The sequence below is a fragment of the Populus trichocarpa genome, chromosome 4 (genome assembly GCF_000002775.5).
Source record: "Populus trichocarpa isolate Nisqually-1 chromosome 4, P.trichocarpa_v4.1, whole genome shotgun sequence".
Classification (NCBI taxonomy): Eukaryota; Viridiplantae; Streptophyta; class Magnoliopsida; order Malpighiales; family Salicaceae; genus Populus; species Populus trichocarpa.
In genome coordinates, this window is record NC_037288.2 from 23,214,647 (window position 1) to 23,229,344 (window position 14,698).

General features: G+C 33.3%; 1 protein-coding gene and 1 non-coding gene across 4 annotated transcripts; one reads left to right on the top strand and one right to left on the bottom strand.

Moving 5' to 3' along the window:
* Positions 1 to 2,882: 2,882 nt before the first annotated feature.
* TRNAV-AAC (transfer RNA valine (anticodon AAC)) lies at positions 2,883 to 2,956 on the bottom strand. The gene has a single exon. It is a non-coding gene; the product is annotated as a tRNA-Val (tRNA).
* A 108-nt stretch (positions 2,957 to 3,064) lies between these two features.
* LOC18098366 (mitotic spindle checkpoint protein MAD1) lies at positions 3,065 to 11,756 on the top strand. 3 transcript variants are annotated; one of them, XM_024599046.2, is made up of 15 exons: positions 3,065 to 3,332; positions 3,443 to 3,542; positions 3,632 to 3,789; positions 4,159 to 4,356; positions 4,447 to 4,539; positions 5,141 to 5,388; positions 5,775 to 5,946; positions 7,089 to 7,196; positions 7,282 to 7,485; positions 9,197 to 9,359; positions 9,471 to 9,567; positions 9,643 to 9,712; positions 10,045 to 10,173; positions 10,679 to 10,717; positions 11,227 to 11,756. In XM_024599046.2, exons 1-15 carry the CDS (start codon positions 3,147 to 3,149, stop codon positions 11,314 to 11,316), a joined length of 2,055 nt encoding a protein of 684 aa, XP_024454814.2. In that variant the 5' UTR covers positions 3,065 to 3,146; the 3' UTR covers positions 11,317 to 11,756. The 3 variants fall into 3 exon arrangements, with proteins under 3 accessions (XP_024454814.2, XP_006385088.3, XP_052307923.1); XM_006385026.3 differs by having other exon boundaries at positions 9,477 to 9,567; XM_052451963.1 differs by lacking the exons at positions 10,679 to 10,717; positions 11,227 to 11,756 and adding an exon at positions 10,451 to 10,641.
* The last annotated feature ends 2,942 nt before the right edge of the window (positions 11,757 to 14,698 follow it).

Consider the following 14,698-nt stretch of genomic DNA (forward strand, 5'->3'; position numbering starts at 1 on the left):
TTTAGTTTTATATTTCTACTCATGTCAAATTTATATATCACTTACGTTTAATGAGTCGAATAGCTTATTATCTTTATATTTCAAAGGTTACCTTTTATAAATCCTCCCGTGATAACTTTTAGTTAGATATATCTAACAAATCTTTATATCATTAAAAAGAGTTAATTAGCCTTAGGAAAGTAAGTATGGTAACTCGAGAGATTTATTTTTACAATTCACTAAAACAGTGTAAAGGTATTTCTACCTCTTCATCTAAAATACTTAACTATATTAAGAATATTAAAGTCTTTTCCCGTAATGTATTTATCATTATAAAATGCAATAGAAATAAATGAGTCTTTTTTTATTTTAATTACACAGTAAAATAACCAAGATATCATTGTAAGCGAAAATGTTAAACCTGACATCAAGGGGCATTTTAGTATTTTCACGATGATTTTTTTGTTATTATAATATCAGCTGGGGAGCAATATGATATTTAACCAAATAAAACAATTGGAATGCATCATGAAATAATGAAAATACTCCTAGAAGCAATAATTTTAAACCTGGAGTCAAGGGGTTTCTTGGTCTTTTCATTATGGTTTTTTTTTTTGTAATTATAAAATCAGCTCATGAACATTTTGGTATTTAGCTAAAAAAATAGAATATGCACGTGTGGTGCGTCCAAAGGCAAGTGGGAGGCAACCACTCCCCCTGGGTGGTGCGTGCGTTGCCTCCCAGCTTCTGAAAATGCTCTCATGTCGTGTCGTTGGAAGCGTCGCCTTGTTCTCTTCCTGTTGGTCAAACACATGTCTACAATGGTGATATGGTTTGTCGTTGGTAGACCTTTTTTTTTCTTTCCTCTTTATTCCCTACAAATTATAGCTTGACCCTGTTGGTTATTGGTATTTCAACTCCAGTTCTTATTTTTTTTATTTCTAATTTTGTTTTGATCCTTCTGCATAATTTTTATTTATTTTCAATTTCATCATTCAATTTCAATTTATCAAATATTATATTCTCCAATTTGGTTCTCATTCTTAGAATTTCTAATTTCTTGCCTTCGTCTTTTTGTATAAGTTTTATTAGCTTTTAATTTCATCATTCAATTTAAATTGATGGTGTTATATTTTTCAATTTAGTTCTCATTGTTTTGATTTCTAATTTTGTATAGCTCTTTTATAAAAGTTATTATTCTTTTAAATTCCACTATTCGGCGTTATTTGTTTCATGAAAAGTAATTTCATGAAAATCATTTTTCAATCTTTCTTATGTTTGTTTGTCATTAGTAGAGTTGGTCAATGAAAAATATTTTTTAATCAAAGAGAAAAATTCAAAAATATCAGATTATCTGTTGATTGTATCAAATTTGATCTTTAATCTTTTGATATATATATATATATATATATAAATCTATTTTATTTTTTTTATAAACCTATTTAGGGTATTACAAATATTTTTTCTGAATTTTAATCAATTTCTATTTAGACCGTAATTCCAAAAAAAGAGTACAACAAAATTGGTTAGATCACTTGACACGTTTAAGAATTGTTTCGACACATTTTGTATGCATTAACCATGGCAATATGGTTCACATAGAAATAATTTATTTTTATATTTTAAAAGTGTTTTTGAATTTTTTCTTTGTTTTAATTTTTTATATATTTTCAGATTGTTTTGATATATTGATGTTAAAAATAATTTTTAAAAATAATAAAATAATAATAGTTTGATATATTTTTAAGCAAAAAATATTTTTAAAAACATCCGCTACGACACTCCCAAACACTCTGAAATAAAAGCCAAGAGCCAGTGCATTTAATTTGGGGCAATCCTAAAAACCACCACCCAATTACTGGGTTCAATCAATTTTAACCTGAAACAATTTTAATTTCTAAATTAAACTGGAATTCCTTTAAGTTCCCACTGACACTGAACCTGGCTGCCCCCCCCCCCCCCCCCCCCTCCAATCCCTCGGCTGAGAATCCATGATTAAATATGGATAAAAAGACTCAATTGAGAATATTTGAAATTTAAAGGAAAAAATTAATATAAAAAATTACTTGGAGATAAAATTCAAAAAAGCATTTTTTTCAGTTGGCCCTTCAAGCTCTCTTTGTATTTTACATGTTAAGAGTATCCTATATCTATCATCGAGCTGTTGTGTCCTTAATTTGTAGTTGAGAATCAAAGGAGCATATTAGGTGGTCAGGGGGGTTTATTCCCTATTTTGACATTTCATGTGTGACATGATTTTACACAAATATTTTTTAATTAAAAATTTATTAAAATGATATATATTTTTTATTTTTTTTGATATTATATATTAAAACTATTGAAAATCACATAAAAAACATGAATGCTTGGTATTGTGATGCAAAATACTTTTCTCTTTAAAATTCATTAAAATGATTTTTTTTAATTATTTTGACATCAACATATTAAAATTATTGAAAAAACTAAAAAAATAAATCAATTTAATATTTTATTTAAGAAAAACACAATTTTAAAAAGTATAAAAAAATATAATCACATTTTCAAACAGAATTTATCCTTTTTAAAAATATTAATTTAAAAATATTTTAAAAAGCATATAAAATTACAAAAACTAAATTCTTATTGAGTTCAAAACTTATGACCGACATTTAAGAAAATTTATTTCTTTTTAGATATTACAAATTATGTTTATAAAATATGACAAGATTACCACCATCCAATGCGTTTTATCAGCATACTCGTCATTTTAAGATTAAGAACATTTATGGAATTGCAATAAATTATCCAGCGAAAAAAAAATCCAGCATAAATTAAAAAAATTAACCGATGCTAGAAAATTAAAATTAACATTTTTTTTAGTGAATTTTCCTTTTTTAAGAAAATATGAAATAAAAACAAAATAATGGCGTCGCCCGGACTCGAACCGGAGACCTTCAGTGTGTTAGACTGACGTGATAACCAACTACACCACGACACCTTCATGTTCGGATCGCAGATTATTTATTATTACCTAATTACAAGAATACCGACGATGCGTTTTGAGTTTTAAACTTTAATCCGCGCCCGTGATTTTGAACTCTCTTCTATCGCCTTGTCGATTCAAATTTAGAGAGGGAGAGAGCGAGAGCTGTTACGTGCTTCTAGAGAGAGACAAGAAGAAGAAGAAGATGATACTTAGAACTCCACCAGAGAAGCGGACAAGAGGAGGAGTCGCCGACTCAAATGCAATACCTATCATCGAGAGCCCTCAATCGGACCACCACCATAACGTCATCAACGAAGACAACAACATTTCGCCGCTCCAACCTTCCTCCCCCGAACAACTCCTCTGCACCTACCAGTGCCGCCAATTGGTTCTCCTCAACATCACATTTCTTTCACAACTTTTGCTTGCATCAAGCAAGGAATGCGTGTTTATTAAGCCTAATTAATTAAATAATTGACTCAATTTGTTTTATTTTAGGTTAAATCGGATTTTATAGACGCGTTGAGTAGTGCCGAGAAGCAAGCTCGCGATTACCAGTCTAAATTAGAGGGAATCAATGAAAATTTCACGAAGTCTGGTTTGTAGTTGATACTCTCTCGTCTATTATTCCTTATTACTACTACTACTATTATTAATTGGAAGTTATTAATGTTAATGGTGATGTAGAAGACGAGAAGAAGTTTCGAGATAAATTGTTACAGGCAGAGCAAGAACTTGCTGCTGCTAAAGGACGCGAACAAGCTCTTCAAAATCAACTTGCTAAGGAAGTTAATGATAACCAAGAAAGGTTCAAGAAACAGTTAGAATCACAAAGTAAACTTGAGGTATCCAGTCCGTTGCTTTTTTTTTTTTTTTGTGTATTAGGGATTTTGTATAAGTTTTAGAATTACAGCATGTTTGACGACCCATTTCAACTTTTTGGCTATACATTATTTTAGCATCTTAATAATGGTAATGCTTTCCTTTCCTTTTCTTTTTCGTTGTCATCGATTGTGATTTTCAGCGTCGAATTGCATTATTATGAAGCATTGTTCTAAAGTTACTACAAGGAATTACTTTTGTAATTTAAAATTCTGCTCTAAAAGTTTAAATTCTCTTGGCAGCACCCATTGTTTGCTTGCTTGCTTGTAGTGTTTAAAATTGTTTATTTATTTTATTTTATTTTTAAATCTCCCTTCCATCTCCTGTTTTAGGTTAACCTTGAAAATGAGAAGAACCTTCGCCAGAAAGCTGAATCCTCAGCAGCTTCTGCTGAAGAGAAAGCAAGTGTTTTAGAGGGAAAACTTAGCCATCTTTCTGAAAGCATAGAAAGGGAGAAAAAGCGCCCCAATACTGAGCTTGAACAGATGAATAGAGAACCGGAGCATTCTGTTTCTAGAATAAGCGCAGAAGTGAGCATTATAAATTGTGGATTTTCTTTTTATAATGGCTTACTTGTGATCCAGCGTGCTTGTTAGCTTGCTCATTTTTCTTCTTTGTAGCTAGAAAAAATGGAATGCAGGGCTCAACATGCTGAGAAAGAATCAGAGCTACTGAAGGAGCAGCTAGAAGATCTGAGAAGGCAACTTACTGAGGTGTCTTGCTTTTATTCTTCTCGTCCATTTTTTTTCTTTCTATAAGTGGCTTGTGTTGTGGCATAAAGTGTCCATCCAGCTTCCATGAAGTGGCCATATCTACTATTGGGGTGTCTAGTACAAGTTAAGAACCCTGGAAGGTTTTAAGCATGTCACTCCAAATTATAGCAGACCAATAATTGCACCAAGTAGAAGCTTGGCTGACTAAACATGATTAGCATAAATGTATACTTATGTAGTCTAATTATGTTGTGGCATAAAGTGTCCATCCAGCTTCCATGAAGTGTCAGTATGGGGTGTATACTAGATATTTTCAAGTAAAAATATTAGAAAAAAAATAGATTTGAAGCATCTATATACATGAAGATAGAAATATTGCTGTAGATATGAAATTGTGTATGCTGGTGGAAATGTTGATTATCCCTACCTCTTTGCTCATCAACATGAGTAATTTCAGGTGTTGGCCACACTTGGTGACATAGGTGTCTTAATGTCTTTGGATCCCACATCATATATTTTCAGCATGTTGCTCATCGTTTTCTTATTACATGAATCCTTTTTCTTATTGCTATGTTACTTATCAAGGTTTGAAATTTTATAGGAGTCTGAAGTGAGAGAAGCAAGAAAGCTAAGATCTTCTCATGAAAACATCGAGTTGTTGAAGGAAAAATTATTTGAAGAAAAAGGATGGAGAGAAAGAGCAGAATCAGAGCTATCTAAGTTACTAGAATTTGAGTTAAATATGAAGAAGCTGGAGGATGAGTTGTCTTCTTGGAAGTCGGTGATAAAGGATATCCCTGGGGTGTTGTGCTATGACGATATACCTGCTAAGTTTGCAGCTTTACAGAAGTATGTTTATTTCTTTAGCTTGTTACTTGGAATTGCTTCATTATTACTTAATGTTGCCTGCATGTGGAATATCGACACCCAACTTTTTGATTTTGATTTTTCCTTTATAAAGTTTTTGTTGGCAGAGGGTGTGTGGTGGTGTAAGTTTAAGTGTCTTCTAGTGCTACCTGTGCTTCGTAAAGTATCTTTGTTAATTGGAAACTATCCACTTTCCCTTACAAAATCTATGATGTAAAATAATTGGTTACCTTTTGATATTACATCATTTTGTTATTATGATGGTTAAAATATATATAAGAGCTTAAAGGAAAAACTTTAATTAGCCTTCTTCACCTCTCTCAATTTAGTTTTTTCTTTCTGATGTTGAAATTTTCTGTGCAATGCAGAGAGGTTATTGACAACATGATGAAGGTAGGTGAGGCAAATGCACTTTTGAAACAAATGGAGGTGGCCTTGGACACTGCCCAACTTGGTAAACAAAATGCTGAAACTGAGGCTGCATTGACTAAAGAGATGGCAGAAGCTTTGAAATTGGAGGTCAAGGAGATTGAATTGATGGTAAGTATATTAGTTTAGGTGCTTGTATGCTTTCACAACTTCTACTCTTCTTTTCTGTTTATTCCAAATGAGTTTAGCAACTAGCATCCTGTAAAGTTGGAGGCATTTCCCTGCATGGAATTGCTTTATTCAGCACATTTTGGGAAAAAGTTAAAAATCCTTCCACTACATGTTCAGAGAAACATCAAGTTCTTTGGTTACCTGGATTAGTATTTGGTGGGGAAAAAGCGCCTTCTAAAAAGGCTTTCTTATTTTGGCTATGCTATTGCAGCTGTTTTAAGAAAAATCCTCTAGGTGGGTACTTTGATTAGGAAGAAGAAATAAATTTGGAATAGCGTTGAATGTGTAAAGGGAGCCATGCATCAGATAATCATTTTGTTCTCCATTTCCTGTATTTCAGGAGATTTGGTCATTATTATTTCCCTTGTTTAGGTAAACTGAGTTACTCCACAAACAATGGGGTAGATGTCAGAGATTTGCAGAGAGTTCCGGGAAGTACAGTTATATAGTCGTGTGGTATTTTTTTTTACATCTCTTGTGGAGTTGATCTTGTTAACAGAGTTGCCATTGCAGAGGCATATGTCTCCATCAGAAGCAAAATTCCTTCGATACTGCTTCATTTTGTCTGTGCTATATTTTTCATTTGGCCTTTGATGCCCTAAAACTTGTGCACTTTTGGCGTGCTTGGATATTTCCCTTTCTGCTCTCTGAATTCTTACAAGACATCAATTTTGTTTTTTTGGGATGGAGGGCTGTTTTTATACTTTCTTGGAGATAAGGAGTAAGGATGGCTTTCCTCATCCTTCTCCATCTGCTAATTGTTGTTAGAGCTGCACATGGAGTTGTACCCTCTTTCTACTATTCTCCTTGACTTGAATGCACTTTCAGCTGCTTGATGCAGTGTTGGAGATGTGCTTGCTTTTTCTGGGCAATTAATGCGATGGCTTCTAGTACATGCTGTTGACATTGACCTGTAAATTGTCTTAAGATGCTAACTGTTGGGGTTAATGCTTGGTCATGCACGTCATAATATTGATTTCACTATATAATCGAATTCATCCTTAACATTGGTAACATTCTACATATTTTTGTTTTCCATTGGTATGTTTTAATTGAAATAATATGTTGATGAATAATTGCAGCTCTCTATGGTTACCGAAGAGAGAGATAGGTTGAAAAATGTTGTTAATGAATTGAAGAGGCCAAAGGACAATCGAAGAGGGGATGCAACAGCCAGTGGAGTTCTTCAGGTCTTTTGGAATTCTATAGCTTTTCATTTATTTTCCTTGCGATCTTTTCTAAAAGTCTTTCTTTGCACTTTGCTTTCATGTGCAGGAGCTTGAATCATCTCTTGCAAATAAGGTATTTTGTATTCAAGAATTGGAGAATAATTTACATGCACAAAAAGAAGTCAATAATCGCCAATTGGAAGAAATAAAGACACTCAATGACATGCTAAATAATGAAGCTAGAAGAATTAAGTCATTGGAAAGGGAGAGTGATCGGCTTCGTGCAGAGATCTCCCTGTTGGAGTCTAAGGTAATTTCAAAGCTGTTCCAAGAATTACATGGCGCTTTTGGGCTTAGGCACTGAATTAAATGCTTTAATGGCTTTTGTAATATCTTAATATATATTCTTCTTAACACTGGAAGGTTATTTGACATTCATGTATGAATGAAGTTTGACTTCTTTCAACTTATAGAAGGTCATTCATTGAGTAGCAAGTTTCAGTTCTGTTGAGGAAATCTTATTAGTTTCTGTCATAGGATGTTTAAGTGTGTTGCTTCTGATTTTTTCATGCGTGTATTAAGGGACATGCATCATTGTTGCCCATAGTTTTTTTTTTTTTTTGTGTGGAATAAAGGCATGGTTTGATGCTTGCAAAAGCCTGTCTTAGGCAATACTTGGCTTTTATATCTGGTCTTGTATCTGAATTTCTTCACGCTGAGACTTGTACATAACAGGGATGCTCCCTGGATATAGCTAAGTGATAGGAGGTAGGTTCTATTGTTAAATGATCTGTCTATGGCATCCTTCCCTCCTTTTTCTTTATCCATTGGTTCTGGTCATTGATTTCCTTTCAGTCTGCCTTTAGTTGTTGAACTTCAGGATTATTGGCTTGAACTCTTTATCCATGGTAGGAATTTTTGTAAGGGTGGTGGCTGAAGTTCATCCGAGGATTGAGAAACACTTCTCTTCTCACTGTTTGTTCAGGGGCTGTAATTGGACCTGGCAGGCTATGTTATTGTAAAACTTTGTCCCATATCCTGATGGCAATTGGTCAATGGCTTACTGACGTCTAGAGTTCTGAGAATTCATGCTTCTCATGTCATAAAAATTGTAAAAGATCTAAAACAGAGGCCATCAAGCTTCCATGTTAAGAATAGCTCACAGGGATTCACACAGATCCTCTCACATGCACAAATTGATAATTATAACCTTACTTTTGATTATTTGCTAAGAGTTTTCTTCTCACATGTGATGTTTCTTATGATCGTTAAAGCTTTACATGGTTTTAGGTGTTGCCTTCGTGGACACCAAGGATATTTAGAACCAGTGCAAAATCATAGAAGCTATGCTTATTTGTGAGGGTTCAATCCGTGTCCATGTTTAGAGGATTAAAAGCTCCGTGTACTAAAAAAGTAGTCGCTGCTCCTTGCCTGTTAAAAGCTACCTCACTTTATAATTAGTTGGTCTCCCAAAAGTTTTGTGAAATCAGTGGAGGATTCAGGGTTAGCATTCTAGAGTAGTGGCTTGCTTGCACCGGTTAGTGTTATTATCCATACTTTCATATGTATCTTCTCCAGCTAAATGTGATCCTTAAAATATCAGAACAATGAAACCTGGAAATTTATAATTCTTCCACTGTTTCTAAAGTTGCTTTTACGCTCTTATGTGAATTTTCTAGAGTGCTTGTAGAGTGATTCTGTTATATCCTGTCAACATGAGGATACCATCAAGGAGCTTTTCCTGTATACCAAGCATAAGCTTGCATGTTTGTTCCTGTTCTTTCTATTTTTCTGTAGTAGTTTGTTGATGACATTGAGAAGATGTAAAGCATGCAACAAAGGTTCGTGTAGTGTTTCGTTCGCTGAAAACATGTGGTTGTGAAACAAACTTCTTGTCATGTTCTCTTTCAGTTGTACATAATTGAGATCTGGTTGCATGGATGATTCATTTGTTAAAGATGCTTAATTTATTTTATCATTCAGCTATGGTGCTTGACAAATTTATTGCTTTTCCTCCACAGCTAGGGCATGGTGACTTCTCTGCTGCAAATACGAAAGTACTGAGAATGTTTAATACGCTTGCAGTTGATAGTGAGGCCAAACAATCTATTGAGGCTTTACGAACTGAGTTGAAGAAGACAAAGGAGAAGTTACAAGCTGTAGAAGAATTGAAGAGTCAGTCAGGTATCAAGCACAAGCAATTTACCATGAACAACGACTTTTTTTTTTCCAGTCCTGATTTGTTTCCTTTATTACATTTCTGTTCCCAACCTCTTTATACTTTTGATAATACAGTTTCAGGTGATACGGGCAAGCTGGTGGACTCCTATATCTCTGGGAAGATAACACAATTAAAAGAACAAATTGCAACTCTTGAAAAGCGTGAAGAAAGGTGAGTGATTTCATGAAGTATTTGATGATTCAATTTTATTATAACATAAAGCATTTGATTTTATCCATTGAACAGATACAAGACAGTTTTTGCTGATAGAATCTCTGTGTTTCGGAGGGCATGTTGTGAACTTTTTGGCTACAAGGTATTATATGTTCCTCGCTGCATTTGGAGTTTGATATCTATATGGGATCTACCAATTTCATTTAAATTTGATTGTAATTGTGCCATGGAAAGTGTCATTCTTTCTGTTTTGAGCTCCAGTTATAATAGTTTAACTCTTCATCCTCTGTTTTAAAATAAAAAAGGAATAAAGTTTAATTGGTAGGACATGCCAAGACAATAAGATCATCATTGGAGGAATATGCTATATGTTCCTTTGATTCTTCTCAAGTCATTGTGACTGATTTAGAAAGCTGTTGTCTTTTACTTTAGCATATAAAATTTATGCTTTTCCTATGTTCATATCTTTTGCAGATTGTAATGGATGAACATCAGCGTTCTAATGGAATACCAGTTACTCGGTTTACCCTGCAATCTGTGTATGCTCAAAGTGATGATGAGAAACTTGAGTTTGAATATGAATCAGGGAATACAAACATTTTGGTAAGTTAGCAAATTTAAGTTACATAGATGTGCCTGATGTCCTAGAGATGATTCTACTGACATTAAGACATGCTACAGTTAAACCTCTATAAATTAATACTCCTAGGACCATGAAAATCTATTATATAATCGAGATATTATTTAAACTTCAAATTTAAGTCGGAACTGAACAAAAATATTACTTAATCAAGGTTATTAATTTATTGAGGTTATACTGTAGTTGTTTCTTCTGTGGAATTTGAAATGAATATTCTCATGTGCCTAAATTCATTTACAGGACGTGAAAAATGAGTTCCTGCTAAAAAATCTTTACCTTAAGTGAAAAAGGAGTGAATATTTTAATTACAGTCTGTCCTCTTCCTTTCTTTTTTCTGGGTTCGGGCAATGGGATGCAAAATACTTTTTTGGTACATAGACCGGAAGAAAAGAATACTCTGTAAGCACCAGTTTATTATCATTAATTTTAGAGAGAAACCTGAAATTTTTTCCCCTCGTGTTGCAACAGGTAAATGATTACACATCGCAGCCCGACATATCTCGTCAGGTATAGAGAAATAGTTTTGTTTAGAGTCTGTGAACACAAGCACAGGCACTCACATGTATTAACTGCATAGAAACCTATGAATGCTCTTCCGTGGCTTGTATCATTGTATGGCCTCTACTGGATCATTAAAATCACTCACTCCTCTCATGTTAAAAGTATTTGGGGATATTGAATTCTAATGTCTTTGATTTTAAATGGCTACATTCGGCTATAACTTTCAATGCTGGTTTCTGTGGAAAGTGGTGGTACTTTGTTTGGTGCCATTGATGCTGTTACCCATAGATTTTCTTCCAAAATTTGGACCAGAACTGTTGCTTGGTTTGGTTTTCAAGGACCTGAAAGTTCATGCTTCCTTTTTTCACGCCTTAAGATTCTCAGTAAAAAAATTGTCACCTGAATTGTTAGCTGCATCTGATTTTTGTTATCTACTACTTATTTTATTTCTATTATTATGGTTCTTTTTCTTGGGGCGGGGGCAAGACACTCATCCAAAGCTTGCAATTTTTCAGGCTGATATATTTATTCGGAAGATGAACTCAATCCCAGCTTTCACAGCCAACTTAACAGTGGAGTCTTTCAACAGACGAACTCTATCGTAATACAGATAAAAATATCCATACAGCTCTATGTATATAGCTATATATTTTCTACCCTAGTGATTTTATCTTCTAGGTATGTGCTGTCAACTTGGAATAAATTCAGTTCTATAGCTGTGAAACATGGATTTGTTTTTCTGATCTGATTAAGATTTTGATTTAAGAGGATGGTTTGTGGTGGGAGAGTGGAAGAGGGAAATGCTTATAGCTCACCATTCACATTAGGGTGAATGTGAATCTACAATCTGTGGCTCCTAATTATAATTTGAGCTTAGTTGTGTCTTACACTATGCCTCTAATGGGGAGGGGTGATAAGAGGAGACATGTGGGGGGGGCATTGATATCTGTCACTGTTGGCATTTTGAATTTAACTGTATTCAACATTATTTTTAAGTCTTGAAAAGTCTTCTATTTTGGAGACAATGTGACCTAAAGTTCTCTTGGTGCAGTGGTAATAAACGCCCCCCCACCACCGCTGCTGTGATTATTCACTTGTCTCTCATTATTAGCCTTTTATCATCTTTTTTGGGAGCAACTGAATACTCCTTTTGAAGTATATGCATAATTCAATGCTTGTAATGTGGGTTTTTTTTTTCCTCCCATGAGTACCCTCTTTTCCTCGTTCAATTGGAGATAATTTCTTTTCAGCTATCATGATGATCTGTTCTAACCCTAAAATGTGATGGTGCTGTAGAGAAATATATTTAGGACATTTTTTAGTACAGACTCAAATGCTGTGATGGTTCTATGAAAGGGACGAATTTGCTAGACAATCTCTGTTTGTTTTTGCGTTTCAAAAGTATTTTTGAAAAAAATTGAATTTTTTATATTTTTTTCTTTGTTTCAAATTAATATTTTTTTGATGTTCTTAGATCATTTTAATGCATTGATGTCAAAAATAATTTAAAAAAATAAAAAAAATATTATTTTAATATATTTCTGAATGAAAAATACTTTAAAAAGTAATCGCAATCACATTCATATATTCATGAATGCTGGAGGACTCCATATAGTGGTGATGAAATGAGTCGAGGTTAATGTGTTAAATTGTTTTGATTGAAAATATAGACTATCAAAATATTTTTGATACTATCTTTAGAACATTCATATACTTTATTTTATCCTTTTATGTTGGATTTTGTTTTTTTTTTTATATTATATATATATATATATGTTTTTTTTTTGTTATAAGAAAATTCCACATATTTCTTTCAAAAATAAAAAATAAAAAAACAAAATTCAACGTAGAATAATAAAATTTCTAACCATGCTACTAAACAAATTGGTTGGTTCAAATTTTTTAATAACTATTACTTGAAGAGATAATTATAAATAGTCACATGTATGGAACCGATGCATATATCCTAACTAATAACTATACAATGCCTTTAGTTTTTACTTCAATGCAATTAACATTTATTTGTCTTAAAAATCTAATAAGCTAAATTAATTACAAATTATCAAGCTTTATATATACCAATGAAAAAAACATACATTTCAATTTTAATAAGTACTAAAAAATATTTATTTATAAATAATTCAAAATAATCTATTAGATATTATAAAAAAATATTTTAAAATAATTGAATAATACACGGCGCCGAGTACATGCCAAAAATATAGTTTTTATACAAGCTACCGAAATTCCCAATGCTCTCTCCTAATTCGTCTACCTCTCTTTTATTTTTTCAAAAATTTTTTTGTTAATGTTTTTCTGTAAAGGAATTATGTAGAACATGTGTAATCATCTTGTACACTTAATAATAAGATTTAACAGTGATGAAGTATTTAAAATCCTAATAGTTTAGGAATAGGGCTCTCGGGTTAAATAATCAGTTAATCAATTAGTCTTAACAATCTCATTCATTATCCATAGTCAAGGTGATTGATAGTTTATACTTGGTGCTTGGTAGGCTAAGGTAACTTATAACCAATACATGTAAAAGGTTTTTTTTAGTGGAGATGAAGATTCTCTGATACTTAAATAAATATTTTTTTAGAGAGAGAAAATATAATAATATTCTAAAGAGAAATACTTTGAAAATATATATGTATTTGAGAATAAAGATTGTGAATTTTTGTTTTGAAGGCATCATGACATATTTATAGCTCATTAGTCTTGTCTTTTTGTGGAGAGGAGAGACTAAAATGTAATTTTACCTTTGTGATATTTTAAGTTGTACTATGAGTTGTATTTTACTAATTTTATCTAGCAAAATTTTTTATATATAATTGAAGGCGTTAGATTCAGGTATTATGTTTGAATTTGTGAGTGTAGCGAATTCGGCCATGCCTGATGACAAAACTCCTCAGGCTTGATACTTTCAAGAAACACGTGTCAGACACACCTTATTGGTATGACAACGCATCAGGCCTAGCTACTAGGCTTTGCAACACCTGTCAGACCCAGATGATGCACGAGTTTGGCTAACGCAAGACCTAGGCTAATGTAAATATATGACCACTAGAAACTGTCAGTTCCTAATATGGATCTGGTAACACCAACCCAAATATTGGGTATGGCCATTGCCAGATCCGGCAACCTTTGGGTATGGCCATTGGCCAGACCCAATGCACTCGGGGCTTGACACACTGCAAGTCAAATTGTGGTTGGGTTTGACTAGCATGGAACCCAGTACTCTCGGGGCTTGACATATTATTAAGCCTAATCGTGACTAAGTCTTGCTAGTGTCGGACTCAGCGTTCTCAAGGCTTGGCACACTGCCAAGCCCGACCTTGGGTGGGTCTGGCTAGCGCTGGACTCAATGTGCCTCCATTGTGCTATGTTTGTGCTTGGAAAAATTATACTCGTATATTTTTTTGATATGATATTTTTTGATAAAGACATGAAGATATACGGATAAAATCTTAGTTCATCAAATAAAATTAAGCTTAAATTTTAATAAAAAAATATAACAAAGATAAAAATTAAATATAAAATGATGAAATTAATAAGACAAAAAAGTAGATGAAAAAATAGAAACAAAAGTAGAGAGGTCCCGCTAGCTTTAACCTGCTATTGCTTTCTTTACTTCCCAGTGTTTGCTCGCTCTCATTTGGCATCGTATAAGAATAAAATGTTATTTTCTATGCTGTTTTTAAACAAAAAACCAATTTGAAACGCAATGCAAACGGGTAAAGCTGGTGTTTTTCAAAGCACAAGCAAAAGGTGTGTGGCCAAAGTGCATGGTGCTAAGTCTTGACTAATTATTGAAACTTTTATGTTAGTGCATGAGCAAAAGTTGGATAACGAGCAGAGGACGAATGGAGCGTGGTTAAAGGGCAGTCTATCTCCGCTTTCTTCGTAGTGGTCGTGGTGGTGAGAGAATTCAAGCTCTCAACTCTCGAGCTTTTAATCTATTAAATTTTGCCCAGCTCGAAAGTC